The 15,313-nt window shown below is 43.8% G+C and overlaps 1 protein-coding gene across 3 annotated transcripts in view; it reads left to right on the top strand.

Annotated features, from left to right (window-relative positions):
* The first annotated feature begins 2,820 nt into the window (after positions 1-2,820).
* ABCG1 (ATP binding cassette subfamily G member 1) overlaps positions 2,821-15,313 on the top strand; it is a 58,273-nt gene continuing 45,780 nt past the window's right edge. The window contains exons 1-2 of one of the 3 annotated variants that reach the window (XM_065861274.2): positions 2,821-2,970; positions 6,075-6,318. In XM_065861274.2, the coding sequence (XP_065717346.1) occupies positions 2,929-2,970; positions 6,075-6,318 (286 nt within the window). In that variant the 5' untranslated portion in view covers positions 2,821-2,928. Of the gene's footprint in view, positions 2,971-3,417; positions 3,557-6,074; positions 6,319-15,313 lie in introns of those variants that run through there. The other 2 variants (XM_065861281.2, XM_071811476.1) reach the window with 2 other exon arrangements.

Here is a 15,313-nt window from a genome sequence, read left to right on the forward strand (position 1 = left end):
TCCTACATGTTGTATCTCAGCAGTTAAGTCCATGCTGGCCTCTGTATTTCCCCAGGCTATAGTGCTTCTGTACATGAAGTAGTTCTTCTACAGAGACACCAGAGCTATCAGTGAAACACTAAAGTTCCTCCCGTGGCTGTGCTGTAAATCTGCCCTCTCCTGCTGCTGGTATGTTTCCCCTTTGCCCTTCCCTTCCCAGTGCATTTGTGCTTGCAACGTCCTTTTTCTTTCCTGTGGGCTGCACCAGTCTGTAATGCTTACCCTGTTGCAAAGCCTGCAAGCGACTACTATTTCCTCATCTATTTTAGGAGTCAGAGTTCTGTCCCTGCCTGCTTGCCCTTGCCTTCATTTGTAGGGATTTTGTCCTGGATTTTTTTCAACACAGTTTTGTATCTCTCTCTCTTTTTTTTTTTTTTAATTTTCTTTCTTTTATTTTTTTTGCTTTCCCCACAGCATTGTGTTCTTGATCTTTTGTCTGCAGGGATCAGGGAATCACCTGTAAAGTTAATGGAAGAGTTAATGAGGGAATGTAGGAATGCAGGAGACTGCTATTTTTAGCATGCTTCGTCTTATGTAATAATTTTTTTCCCTGTGTGGTATCAAAATAGATACCAAATAGAACTTGGTTTCTGAGAAACCTGTTTTATCTCTCAGTCTTCTACAAGAAGCTCCCTTAGATACTGATACTGCAGCCACCGTGGGAAAAAAAAAAAAAAAAAGGTTCTTTGGCATCTAATAATGTACTCTCGCTCAGGAAAAACTCCTGGAGAAAGTGACAGGAGCGGTCCTTGGCTTTCCTGCCAAGAACTGGTTCCTGAAAGGTGCAGTCCAGCCCTTAGTGCTGTAAGCTGCTTATAGACAGAACTAAAACTTCTGTTTGTGCAGCAGATTTCAGCACTGTAAATTTAAGTTTTGTTACAGCCTTTGTTTTCTTTGCTTCTTCCAGAGCCTTTAAGAAGGTAAAACAGAGGAGAATAAGCACTCTGCCGGGTCAGTATCACACGTTCACTAACATCAGGGTATCTCCCGCTCTCTGTGTTTTGCTCCTCCTCACACTTAAATACATGATGTCTCTATGCAGCTTCTTTTACCCTGATAGACACATGTTCCAAATCGAGTTAATTAAACCCCTGGACTCTCACTGGAAGAATGCTTCATAATTTCTCCTTGTTTCTAGTATTAGGAGATAATTGTATTTCAAATTTCTTCTCAAACACAGTTGAAGCCTTCAATGAGGACTACTGGATGGGCCTATCTATATTTGGCCTGGTATTTCACAGCAGGTAGGCATTTCTTTCTCAATACATGAGTTATAAGCAAATTTGCTGCAACATCTACAGACTGAATCCAAGGCCAAGCCCAGTGAGTCTCCACGCTCCGTCCCTTGGGAATAGGATGCAGTAGATGGTAAAAGTTCACATTTCCAAGGGACAGTCTTCTTTCATGGAAGACATATCTATCAAGGGTTATCAGCACATTCAGGGGTGACAACTACATCAGGAAGTCCTTGAGCCAAAAACAGCTGTAGGCTGGGAAAGTATCAGGGAGAGATTTGATACAAGCTAGTCTTGTGCTTAAGCTCTTCTTCGAGCACCCATCTCCAGCTGCTGCCGAGAGGGCGGGTACTGCAGGAGACAAGCCCCCTTCTGACCCGGCACAGATGTTTTGTGCAGTAGTTCCCTCCCTGCAGGGCTGTGCTGCCTGCAGTAAACACCCCTTCACAGCTCAGCAAGGATAAAATACTTACCTACCTTCCAGGGGCTTTGTGAAGATTACCTCTATGTCTGTACAATGCTACGTGAGCACCAAGTGTTACGGCAAGCTCCCTGGTTAGACGATTCCTCACAGATTATAAACTCATACATATAACACTGATAGATGCTTTGAATTTAATTCTCAGACCCCTGATGTAATTTAGCCTCCCTTTTGTTCCTGCTTCCAGAGGAACAGAGATGGAGCCCCATCATGCACATTAAACAGGCCCAGTGAGTACATAATTGCAGGGGCACTTCAGATGGCTAGCGGATGTTCCAGTATCTGGCTTCTTGATGAATTGGTTGGGTAGAGCTTTCTGCCACCAGGTAGCATGGCTAATTAATTGGTGGGTATTCGGCTTCTTTGTGGACTGATTGGGAAGAACCTTCTGCCACCAGGTAGCACGGCTAATGAATCTAACTCAGAAGCTAGTCATGGATCTAGATACAAGTCAGCAGCACCAACACAACCCTAACGGCACATGATCACCACCCATTGCACTTCATGGGCAAGTGTGTAGTTCAGGCCCCATCTTTGCAGGATCTTGCTGAAGATTGTCAGAGGAAAAAAGTAACAAAGATGGACACTTGGTGACAACCTTCGTTTCTCTCCATTTCTGAACTACAACAGCTTGCCCAGCTTCTAAGTCAGTGGCATGTGAGTCCCAGGGCCAGAACAGCCATCTCCACCTGCGGGTGGAATGGCACTTTGGTGCTAAAATAGATGGTGCTTCGATTCCCTGTTTCCTCAAGGAATGCCATCTGGGTCCCCTCCAGGAGCTCATTAGGAGGCAATGCCCTGCAACCCCCCCCAGTTATGTCCCAGCCAGAGACTCTCGGTCCCCCGTCCCCTGGAGAAGCGTCTGCCGCGGGTTTCAGCAAAGCCACGGCCACCCGCGGGACGACCCGCTACCCACAGCGGGGACACGCTGCCCACGCCTCCCCACGGCGCAGGGATGCCCCTACGAACCGGCTCCCCCCAGCCCCACGGCGGGGGCAGTGCTTCCCGCAGCGGGCCGGGGCGGAGGCGGCCGCAGCGCGGCGGGAGGCCGCTCCCTCCCCGCCCGCCCGCCCGCAGCCAGTCTGTGCGGAGAGGCGGCACTCGAAGGCTCGGCGCGGTGCCGGCGGAGCGGGGCGGCAAGCGTTGCCAGCAGCCGGGCGGGCAGCGGGGCACATGGCATGTCTGATGGCGGCTTTCTCCCTGGGCACCGCTTTGGTAAGGGGTGCCCTGGCCTCCCTGCCGCCCTCCGCGGGGCCGCGGCGAGGGGCGGGCGGGGGGTGCTGCGCGACCAGTGCGGGCGAAGTGCGGGGCTGAGGGGCAGCACACACGGAGCGAGGGCACCATGAGGCTCCTTCCCGCTCTGCCTGGGGGAAAACCGGAGCCGGGCGACTGGTCCGGGGTTGTGTCCCGCCAAGGGGTGCCGGGTATCGGGTGCGGGGCACACCCCCCATGGCCGGCGGGGGGTGTGAGGGGCCGGCGGCGCACGGCGGAGTTTGACCGCTGGTTACCTCTGGGCTGTAGCTAAAGCCGGGGGATTAGCGGCGGTTCCGAGCATGCTCCCTGCGCTGCTGCGCCCCGTCCTTTTCAAAACAGATTTACGGAGAGACCGTCACCTTTGCATAACAGGCGGGCGAGCGGCAGAGGGGCGGGAGGCGGCTGGGCAAGGAGCGGGCAGAGCCGGTAGGACCGTCCTGCAGGTGGGGACGGCCGGGCGTTTGCTGCCGTGTCCGGAGAGCTCCGGGAAGCCGTCCTGCTCCTCACGAGAGGAAATAAAACTATGTGAGAAATTGTAGGGAAACAAGTAAGACGCGAGCGCGGTCCTTGAGAACATACCCTCTTCATGTCTGGTGGGCACGGGTTGAGAGTGCAGGGCGGTACCTGCACATCGGTGTGTCAGTGGAGAAATGAGCGGTGGGTTGGTGTTGGTGGATGTACAGACAGAGTTCAGGTGTGTTCAAGGAGCGGTTACACTGGCTAAAGCTGTGCCAGTCGTAACCACAGGACTTGCCCACCACACAGAGATGATCCTGCAGCTGGGAGATGTTTCCATCACCCCAAATGCTCGGGGAAGGGGATCCCTGCCCAAGCAGGTGGTACCTGGAGGAGGCAGATGTGTGATGGAGAGCTCACAAGACTCTGTCACCCTCTCCTGAGAACAGGCATTGCAGTCTGCTGTGTGGTTGAAGTGGCGTGCTTAATGACCCAGGAACAAAAGCCTCTGGCTTCATACTCAGAGATGATTAAGTAGGCAGAGGCAAGGATCTGGTCCAAAGGATGTTTCTTTTCAAATTGTTCTAAACTAGAGAAGCTCCAGCTGTCTTTTGAACGCTCAAGGTGACCTACTCATTGAGTCTTAGTTTTTGGACATTCCCTCTGATGTACAAAGGTTCTCAATGGTTCCTCCGAACCAAACAGCTTATGAGTGCTAAAGCAAGCCTTGAAAACATTTAGGAAAGGGTATTGTTCGTTCACCTTCTCTTATTTTTTAGGGAAGAGGGAGGTTTCCCTACTTGAATTGTTCAGTTCTAAGACGTTTCACATTACTCTTGTTATGTTCAAATTACATGCCATTACAGTCAACTATTTAAGAAGTTGGGAGTAAGTGTTACTGGATACCTGACCTTTGAGTAAGTTGAGCGCACAATTAAAATATCTTACTTGAATAAATGTGGTAAGCAGAGCTGATTTTTACATGAAGAACTTGAGACTTGTGCATAAAGCATGTGAAGACGCTAGCTATAAAGTGGTTATGTAGGACTGTATTTTTACTATTTTTCATCAGTAGTTATGTAAGACTGGTTTTCTTAAAATTTTTTTTTTTTTTATCAGCATACATGACAAGTGGCTGTTCTGAGCAGCACTGCTTTTACAGCATAAATGGGAAGACCACTGACCATGACAGAGGAGGCAAAAATAGCACAGTGAAAAGGAGGCAATGTAGCTTCTCAGTCTCATTGGAGGACAAGTAGGGGAAGGCAGTGGCATAACCTATAGCTCTTCATTTGGGGGGTGTTCACTACCGATGAAAAGTACTACAGCACATATGCTGCCCAAGAGATACCTTTGGGAACATGTGGATTGTTGGGCAGATGTGACAGCATGGAAGGCCTAGCTCATAAGCCAGCTATAATAGTATTTTCCAATACTGATCTGCATTAAAAAATGCTAAAATTTCTAATGGACAACTGTGCAGATGATGGGCCTTGCTTATGACATGCTCCAAACAACAGATGACAACAAACAGCTTCTGAACTGTTCAGAATTCTGTTTAGCTGAAGAGAGTTCACAATTGTTTTACTTCTGACCTTATAAACATCCTGTTGATATTAGTGTAAGGTGCCCATGCAGGTAAAAGGAAGGGAAAATGTTCAGATTCTGTGTGCATAATAAAAAAAAGAAGAAAAAGCAAAGTGGCAGGCCATTGTCATGGCCAGGAGAAGAGGGGGAAGAGATTCAATCAAAAAAATGCCAAGTGGAATTGCACTGGGTGCTACGATAGGCAAAGGGTAGTAAGAGGTATGAGTAAGCATGGAGCAGTGACCTTACAGTGTCAACAGTGCAAGTACTGGACCAGGGTTTAGTATGCTTATGTAGCTGATAAGATTTCCATTAGGGATCACCATCAAGCAAGTAAAGTGTGCAAGGATTTTTGGTTGGAAAGTGCTGTGCTTTCCTAAAAGACCTCTAGGAAAGAAGTTGTACTGTTCCAGGGTGCAGAGTCTCAAGAACTATTAGTGCAGGAGCAAATAAGACGCAAAGCAGTACATTTCAAAATTTACAGAAGTATAACTTGTGCAGTTTCACATTTACAGGAGTACGTTCTAATCCAAAGGAATAAGAGCTCTTCGACATTTTGAGTGGTTGTCTTTTGAAAAGTCTGCACAAATGATAGTTCAGCTAGCTCCCTTCCCCCTTCAGCCCTGTCCCAATACAAGCTCTGGAATCAGAGTGAGTAGAAACAAATTCTTTGAGTGTGTGAGAAACCAAATACAATGGGAATTGAACTTATAAATGTTTTATTAGTCTGGTGCAAGAACTAACTCTGTTCTGAAGATACTGATGTGTATATACCCTTCGAGAGGATACTGGTGCTAAAGGAACTGCCCTTTGTGTGCTGCAAGTGCAATAGCTTTTTTACCTCTTCTGTCAAGATGCTGGCAGAACAAACAAAAGATTGTTTTATTTGTTTCCCCTTTCAGTGCATTACTGTACAGGATTCTTGTGTTATTGAAATAATCATTCTAATACAAAAGGTTTTAAAACATGTTTGTAAACTAGAGTCTGTGAACTTTGTCTATTCTCCAACTTTTTTCCTCTAGAACGGCAGCAATTCTGCTTGTACCATGGTGGAGCCAAAGTCAGTGTGTGTTTCGGTGGATGAAGTGGTGTCGAACAGCACAGATAACCAAGACATTCGACTGATAAATGGACATTTAAAGAAGGTGGACAATACTCTGACGGAAGCTCATCGTTTCTCCTACCTACCCCGCAGACCAGCTGTGAATATTGAGTTTAAAGAACTATCATACTCTGTGCAAGAAGGGCCATGGTGGAGGAAGAAAGGTGAGGAAGACTTAATGTTTTGGCTAACATAGAAACATTATTGCTCATGTGGGCGGTCCTGATAGGTAAAACGGGTCCGTTGTGGATGGCAAAACAAAATGAGTAAAGGGAGTGTGTTTTCACAGTTACTTTTTGCTTGGCTTCTTTGCATACCCACTGCCCCCAGCTGGCACCATGGAACTCTCACAGAGCCTGATGCACAAGAGTGCACGGCCCCTTTGCACTCCAAGAAACTGTAGCTGCAGTAGTTCATACAACTGCTTATTTTTACCTCCCAATTCTGAAGCACCTGAAGTAAATACAGTATTTATGTGCTGCCAAATATCTGTCCTGTGATCTTGCACGTCTACAGTTCATTGTGGAGGGTGGGTAGAGCATGCAGTAGTTTAAAGATGGAGGTGGGGGGAACAGCCAGCATCTCAGAATTTTAGAAGGCATTTGAAACCAGGATAAAAATTATTCTCTTAAAATTCTGTGTTTGGAAATAAATGCTGTGAGCCATAGGAATGTCAGTCCATCCATGTCTCCTGGTGTTCCATGATGGGTCTCTGGAAGCTTACTGTTTCTTTCAACTGGTGAAACCACTGACTATTGCTAGGACTGAATCCTGAGGTTTAGTCAAGGACCAGGATGCTCTTTGCTAGCTATTTTGCTAGTAATACACATTAAAGTGTTCACAACCTACAATACAGGGCACACCAAAATGATACAGATACTGGATGAATCTCAAGTGAAGAGTTACTGCTTTCCTCTCACAATCCAGTTACACTGAGAGCTGGTTCTGAGACAATTCTTCTGGTGCTGATTTACTGTTGGGAGTAAGGAGGGCACATTTAGCTCTCTTCTTATGTTCTTGATCTATTCCAGTTCTGAAAGGTGGGTGTAAGGTGGCTCTGTCCTTTTTCATCTGTTTTGCATTTGTTCTTTTTATACCTTCATCTGCTTTGTGTAGCCATGTGTTTCCTAGAGAGTTTTTGTTTTGCGTGTGTGTGTGTGTAACTAGTTATCTCTGAAAGAAAAACTAGGTTGTGCAGTAAATTCCAGCTAGTGAAAAGAAGTAAGCCCAAGAGAAAATACTGAAATCTTCCGGAGAATTTTGTGTACTGAATGATATAACTGCTCTTCCTCAAGGAATTCTCTCTTAGTCATGTAAATTGGTATGGTTGTGTGCTTTAGTTCCTTTTAATAGATAAGCCCCTGCCAATGCACCACTCACCTGAGCCGTACTTGGTACTTGCACTTGCTCTGAGTTTATAAATCCACTGACTTAAAGGTTCCACTTAAAATTGTTTCACAAAGTACATTGCCGCTGTCTGGAAATCGTGTCATTATCACAACACCAAGGCTTTAGTAGTCTAAAAATGTGTGGTATGAAAAACACTGGAGCTATGGCCATGGAACCACTACTGTATGTGGGCAGCCTGTGCATACAGTTATTAATTTGTTGAAGAACGTGGAAACTTAAGGCTTTAATGGATTTTTTTTAACATCAAAACTATATTGGCACATACCTCCCTTCTTTTAATTCTTTATTAAAATTGCATGTATCTGTACTGTCCATAGGAGAACAACTCGGTTTGGCAGCAGCTTTCTTACATTCAAAATGATTTTTTATCTTATCAGAACAAACTGAAAAGTTGAGGATTTTTTTTTTTTCCCCAAGAAATGGAACTATGCCATAGTGTCTTATGTAAGATTTAAAACATGAAGTTCTTAACTGGATTTCTTTCTTACTGGCCAAAAGTAATCAAGGGGTTCTAGACCAAAAACCTCTGTCCACATTTGCTGACATGTCTGAGTGACTCAGCTTGAACAATATGACACATCCTGACAAGCTGTCCTGCTGCTGAAAAGGACGGGTTGTGGTATTTAGCTCTAGGGCATGGCTCACTATGACTGTGTCACTACACTTAGATTTGAAAGAGGAGGTGAAACTTTTCTGGCTATCTGTGAGCAGGAGTTCATATTCTTCCCTGCTCACCTGGTCTTGCACCATCTGTCTTTCCTGGGACCACTGAGGACAGCCTGTGAGTGGCTGTGGGGCATGCTGGCTACCAGCAGGTCTTGGCACTCTTCTGCTAGCCAAGGATCTAAAGAAGACTTGGGAGGGTTTACAGTCGATGCCAAGCTGAGTATGAGCCAAAGTGTGTTCTCACTGCAAGTACAGTAAACCACATAATGAGCTACCTTTGGAGGACATGGCCAGATGGAGGCAAGTAGTTATCCTTGACGTTGGTGAGAGCACAACTGGAATATTGCATCCAGGTTTGGGCCTTCCAGATCAACAGAGATATTGGGAAGCTGGGAAGGGTCTGTCAGGAGTAGAAAATTGGTCAGGGAAGCTACAAAGAGAGGCTGAGGAAGCCGGCTTGTTAGGTCCAGTGAAGGGGAAGCTGGGAGATGATCTTATTCTGGTGTACAACTACCTAGAGGGCAGGTATAAAGGCAGAAGAGCCAAGCTTTTGTCAGTAGTGCCTGCTGATAGACAAGAGCCAATGGCTACATATTGCAGTTTAGGTGGCTTGCAGTGAACATTAGGAAATATCCGTTCACCAGGAGGTTGGTGCAGTGCTGGGACCAGGTCACGCAGAGACAGTGTGCTTGCTCCCTGCCAGCAGGTGTAGATTTGGCTGGGCAGAGCCACAGCTGACCTCATCTTGTGTTGGTGATCATCTTGCTTTGAGCAGAAGGCTGGGCAAGGCAACCTCCAGAGGTCCCTTCCCAGCAACACTTCTATCATTTAGTGAATCGCTTGCCAGGTATAGAAACCTTTTGTAAACAAACTTTCCTTGCAGCCATATTCCCTACTCCAGGGACTGACCTGATGTATTTGCTTTAATAAAAAAGGTTTTCCGTTAGAGAAATAGAAAAGTGAATTGTCTAAACTGTCTCAAATAAAGGTAAGGACTGAACTGCCAGATTCCTTGAATTGTTTTAGTGGTTCTGCAATATAATTGTTTGTTGGCAATTTGGGATATCTCTATTTGAAACTGATAGGCTCGTAGATGAATATATGACACGTAAGACTGTTCTGAATGCCTCTTACTGGTTTCTTCTCTAATGGCAAATGGGGACTTTGCAATGGGTTTTAATCAGTTTCTGACCAACCAAAGGGCAATATTGTGTCTTGAAACACTGGTGGATATTTTAGCTCTATGCTCCTTGTGGGTTCCCTATGCTCAAAGGATCTGTCATTGCTGTGATCTGAAATTTCTAAATTTATGTTTTTATGAGAAGATAGCAGAAAATATATTCCTGAAGGTACAAAGTCCAGTGTAGGAAATGCAACTGATTTAAAACCAATAAACTTGCATGCACAAGCTGAAAAAAATAATGAAGTGGGAGATGTCTCTTGGTTCACGTTTTTCTTGGGTGCTGGTCATGGCAATAAGCAATAAGGGATGCTGGTATGAAAATGTGCCTTTTAAATTAATGGTGTTTCTGTTCTAGAATGGACCTTCGAAAAAACCCACTATTTCTACATCTTTCTCTGTGGCTGTAATGAATTAGTTAAAACTTTTCATGAGTGTTAGATCACCAAGGGAGAAGTATATTTTCCTTTCAAAGACAATTTGTGCCAGCATGTTGGAGAGAAATTCAACTAAAGAGCAACAACAAAAAATGTACTACCTTCAGTAAAGATGGTATTGCAAAGTAATGTTAACGTTAGGCTCTAAATTAACAAAAGGAGGAATAATTAGTAATGCTGCCATTGTGTTCTGTACTTAGCTGTATTGTTCAGACAGTGAAACTCATGGTATGTAACATCATTTACTTGTTATTAAAAGCACAAAGAAATGTGAATTTGCATTGCTTGTCAACAACAAAGACGCTAAATAAACCATTCTAGACTTTAAATTAGAATTTTTCATTGATTTGCGTCAGCCTTAAAATGCCTAATTTATCTATGAAATCTCATTTTCTCTTTAAAAATAAGGAAGAGCATTTATTTTCATTCTCAGTTTTATATGATAAATGCTGTTCTACTCATTTCAATGAGGTTTTATCAAATTCATAGCAAAGATTGGCATGAGTCTGGACCTGATTCATTCATGGTATAATTCTTCTAGAAGTCAGTGGTATTAACAAGGAAGGAATCTGGCAGCTGTATCCTTGATCAAGGCAGCTGCATCTGACCCACTCTGTTCCATAGGAGTTCTTACCAATGTGGGAATTTGGTAAAAGGTTAGAGAGGTAAAAGTTTCAGAAGATCTCAGATGACTTTGGCATTTTCCTCAGAAAGCTTTTAGGGCATTTGTCAACTGGTAGAATCAACTGTTTCTTCAGTTTTAAAGGAAAGAGATTGATAAGTGACTTAATTCGGAACTTGTGAGGGTAAGGATCTTCCAGAACCAAAAATGTGTCTTGGTCTGTGAGCCCAGCCTTTGTCCAAACACGTGCCCAGGGTCTGCAAGGTTCCAGGTTCACGTGACAGAGCTGCAGGACTGCTGGGAGAGAGACCGTGTTGTAAAATTAAGATGGACTGGCAAAGCTATTATAGAAAAAGGAAACTTGAGCACACAAAGAAATAACTGGGCAGTTTAGTCTGAGAATGCCTTCTCCTTTTCTATAGAAAGAGGGAGCTGGGTGGCTTCAAGGGGAAGAAAAAGAGGAGAATCCTCCATTAGATCCAGTGTGGGCTTCTTAAATGAGGAAAAGTGAGATCCACAGAGTTCAGAACAAAACATGGCCAAAATTCAGTGTCTCGTCACAAAGCCATTTATCTAAGTGTTGAGAAAGAGATCTGGAAGTGGCTCTTACCTTGGCTTCTGGACTGTTTAAACTGCAGTTGGAAATGCAAACCATGGAAACACATATTGGTTTTACCAGTTTATACAAGAGCTATAGATGTGTAGGTTTTTATGCTAGGACTGCCTGAAAACTGCAAGAGGATTTTGGAGAAAAGTCAGTGCCTTAGGTTTCAGCTGTTTTTGTTAAAAGCACCATAAAGTAATCTGCGTAGAAGAGTGGTTTGGGGATAAAAATGTGGATAGTCCCAAATACGAAGAGGGCACAAAAAGTACTTTGGAGCCTTCTGTCTTGGTCAAATTCATTGAGCTTTACTTTTCAAGATATTTACATTCTGTATAGCCACCAAAGGACATTTGTCCTATTGTTTCTAGGTGTTTATGTTATAATGTAGGAGGGAAATGGAAATATTGTTCTCACATAACTTGAGTGCATCCAGGAAGAAGTATTAATAAATTGGATCAAAGCTCTACAATAACTCAGGGATTACTTTTTTTCTTCTTACTTGTCAGTATTCATGGTTAATTAGGCAACTTTTTAGTTGGAAATTTCTCCACTGTTATTTTTAGGACTCTAATGACTCATTTGTACTGTGTTTGAGTGTAAGTTCTGATAGGATTTGGTCTTTAGTAACCTCTGTGGAACAGTCTCCAGCCAGCCAGAATGTGTCCAGGTATTTTTATGGAGCAGTTTAGTAGCAATACAGAAATTTGTGCTCCGTAGAAAATGTGATTTTTCTGTTATTTTGAGTTTGTTCTAGTGGCTCAGACTCTGTGGAAACAACCAGCCAGAGAGGTGCTGTCTTTTCTCACAAGGTTGTTGCTTCATGGCTTGGAGATTCAGCACATTAAAGGGCAGGAGTGGAAGGAGGGGAATGAAGGACTGTGCTTATTCTGGATGGCTCCATCGTGTCCGATGGGGAAACACTGAGTCTTTGGCAGGTTGCCTGATATTCATGAAATGAGAAAATTGTCCATCACAGTCTGAGACAATGTCGTCAGAACAGCTAGATACCTATTAATACACTTCAGCTAGGAGGTCTGTATATTATGTTAATACTGATCTTTGCCTAAGATGGAAACTTAACCCACTGTCAAATCGTTAGCAGAGATTTTAACAGGCTGGGTTCTGTTGATTTGCTTTGGTGCTCTATTACAAATTAGTTCTGGTACGTGCACTTGGACAGACCTGTTTCTTTTAATTTAGTTAACCATTTTTTGCTGCATCCTTTCTGTGACTTCATTTAAGAGATTTCACCCCCCTGCCCCCCACCAGGAGTTATCCAAAGACCCAAATGAAAAAGAGGAGGGGGAGCTGGGGAGGGGAGGATTTACCCTAAATTGTTTGCTAATCCTTGCTGGAAGAGTCGGGAAAAAAAAAAGCCTGTCCTGGTCCCCAGCAGGTGCACTGCGGTAGCGGTGCGGCTGCTCGGCTGGGGCTGGCCCGGTGCGGTTACTAGCGGGCGATGCACGGAGGTAACCCGGGGAGGATGCTCTCGCCTCGCCGCCCCGGCGCTGGTTGGCTGCTTCAGGCGCTGTTGCTAAGATGGGAGGAAAAGATGCAGAACAGTAAAGAGCGAAAACCTTTGCGAAAGAGTTTGGGGTTTTTTGTGGTATGTTTTTTTTTTTCGTTCCTTTTTTTTTTTTTTTTTGTCTTCCTCTGACAGATGGCTTGTATTGTTTTTGTACGTTTTTGCCTGCTTTGTCTGAGAGCATGTTTTCATCTTGGAGAGCAGGATGTATGCAAATTGAGATCCATATGTTAGAAAGAATAAACAAGTTAAGCTGGTTGAAATGAACTGTGACACTAGGAAAAAAGTTCCTTAAGGAAATATTTTGTGGATTCTTTTTCAGTGACTTAAAATGTTAGTGAAATAAATGAAAATGAAACGTAATTTTTAATGGAGGATTTCTAAATGCATACTTCAATCTTGATAAAATCCATGCAGTTTTACCACTTAATTCTGCCTCCAGATGGTAGAAATATACCAAGTAGTCACTGTTACTGGAACAGTTCACAGCATTTTATTAAGTGATACATAACTTTTCTTAGCATCCTGTTGCATGAGTTGTATAAAATGGAGGTTATTTGGGACAAGTCTTGATCAGCCCCTTTGTCTGACTCTTCTCTTGTTTCCCAGCTGAATATGACCTTACTTCAGCATTACTTATTTTCCTCCATGCAGAACCCATTGTTCTTGTTGTGGGTTTGATTTATTTTTGCACCTGGAGCTTTTTTTGGTAATATATCTGAGTTTGACTCAATGAGTTTTGGCCACTGAGACTTTGTGTGAGTAGAACATATTTTTCTGTTATGAAAACTTGTGGCTGAGAAAGGATGTTTGAGAGCGGTAACCAATTAAAACATTCCAGAATGTATATTCCAGGGAAGTGGTGATGGCAGTGGTGATAATGACTTGTTGGGAACTTGAGCTCTGGTCTCTGCTGTTTCCATCTCGCAGTAGGCCTGTGTTGAGGGCTGGCTGTAACTCACCCTGACAGCCCTCCACTGCAACTTTCTGTACATTGAGTGGGATTTGATGAAATGCTTTGCTGTCCTCTGCCCATACACAGTCATCTCTTGCTTGAGGTGTTGAGGAGGTAGAGACAGCATGTACCGTCATATGGGTGTACTTTTTTCACGTTTCAAAGTAGAATTAGTTCCATAGTCTGAAGATACATCTGAAGTCTGAAAGAAGATGAAGCAAGAGTCACTTTGCAATTTGAGGCTTCGGCCTTTGATCAGGGTTCTGCATACCCTCAGCGAAAGCAAAGAGGAATCACAAAAGCAACTGAGAATAGAAGCTAGCTCAAGAGTAAAAATGCTGTGGGGGCCCCTTTTTTCTTGTGTCATGTAATTTTGGAAGGTGCCTTCTGAAGGCTCATGGGGTCTAAACTTACCTGCTTACTAAGTCAGGTCTTTTGTTCCCAAGGGATTTAATATCTCAGAGTTCAGCTCTGTATCCTCTAAGAAATTCATTGCTTCACACTTCTCTGTAGCATTGTTCTTGTAGGTAAACTGGCTGGCTTTGGGAAGACAGAGTTCAGGGAACATGATACTACTCAAAATGTGGCGAATCCTCACAAGGAATGCTCAACTGTATTGTAATTCACAACCTGGCTACCTTTATCCTCTATTAGAAAATAGTATTTGGTCTCACTATTAAAATCAAGATCTCAAGACTCCAAACAAAATTCAAGGAGAATCCAAGCAAAATTAACATAATAGTTTAGCACACAGGAATTAATTGATTTAGATTTAATACTGAAGCACTGCAAACTGTGGGGTCAGTGCTGGGTCTCATGATGAATGTGCTTGAGGCAAAACCTGAATATGTTATCCAAAAAGACCAGGCCTTAGCCCCAGGACCTCTGGGACTTGCACACTCTTGAGGTGCATAAGGATACAAGTCTAACATAAAACTGACGTTTTGACAAAAGTAAGCTGTGAGTTTAGGTCAGCTTGCCAATCATATGAAGTCAGGGAAGGTCCGCCTGGCCCCGTGTCCCTTCTCTGACAGCAGCTAGAGCTGAATGCTTGGGGAAGGGTTCAAGGGCAGGCAGGTTTGTGGTAGCAGTGTTTCCCTGGGATCGCACAGCTTGCTGCTCAGAGGTTTCCTGAACCAGGAATTATCGAGAGACCTGTTGAAATAGCCCATTGGTGATGATTCAGGTATTTGAAAACGGCTCCCTTGTGAATTATGTCCTTTAGTGCAGACTTTGGAGTTTAATTTGACCTTTGGATACTTTGTCTCTTAGAAAAGAAGATTTTAGAATGAGTATTTGATACAGAATGTAATGTTAGTATAAAATACAGAAGGACTGGTACTGTGTAAGTGTCTCTGGAATGAGGACAAAATAATTCTGTTTAGGAACTGGTGTGTTTGGAGACGTATGCTGCAATATGTCTTGAGTCATGCTGCGGGAACCTTCGTAACTGCGTTTCCTGATGGGACTTTTTTGTTGTTGTTAGGCTTGTATTCTCATTTACAGTTCATTTAGACTTTGCTGCTTTCAGTGAGAGACACAGATGCACTCTGAAGACTTAATTCTCTTCAGAGAGGATAGGGATGAAACCTTCCACGTTCTTTTCAGAAAGAACTATACAAAATTACATAATAGTTGAACTGAGTTAACCACTTGTTTGTTTGATCATTTTTCATCAACGTATCTGTTCCAAAGAAAATAAATGGCAGGGACCTTGGCTTTACAAGATACGTTACCATCTGCTTCTCATCTAGTATCTA

Source organism: Patagioenas fasciata, chromosome 1, assembly GCF_037038585.1.
Source record: "Patagioenas fasciata isolate bPatFas1 chromosome 1, bPatFas1.hap1, whole genome shotgun sequence".
Taxonomy (NCBI): domain Eukaryota; kingdom Metazoa; phylum Chordata; class Aves; order Columbiformes; family Columbidae; genus Patagioenas; species Patagioenas fasciata.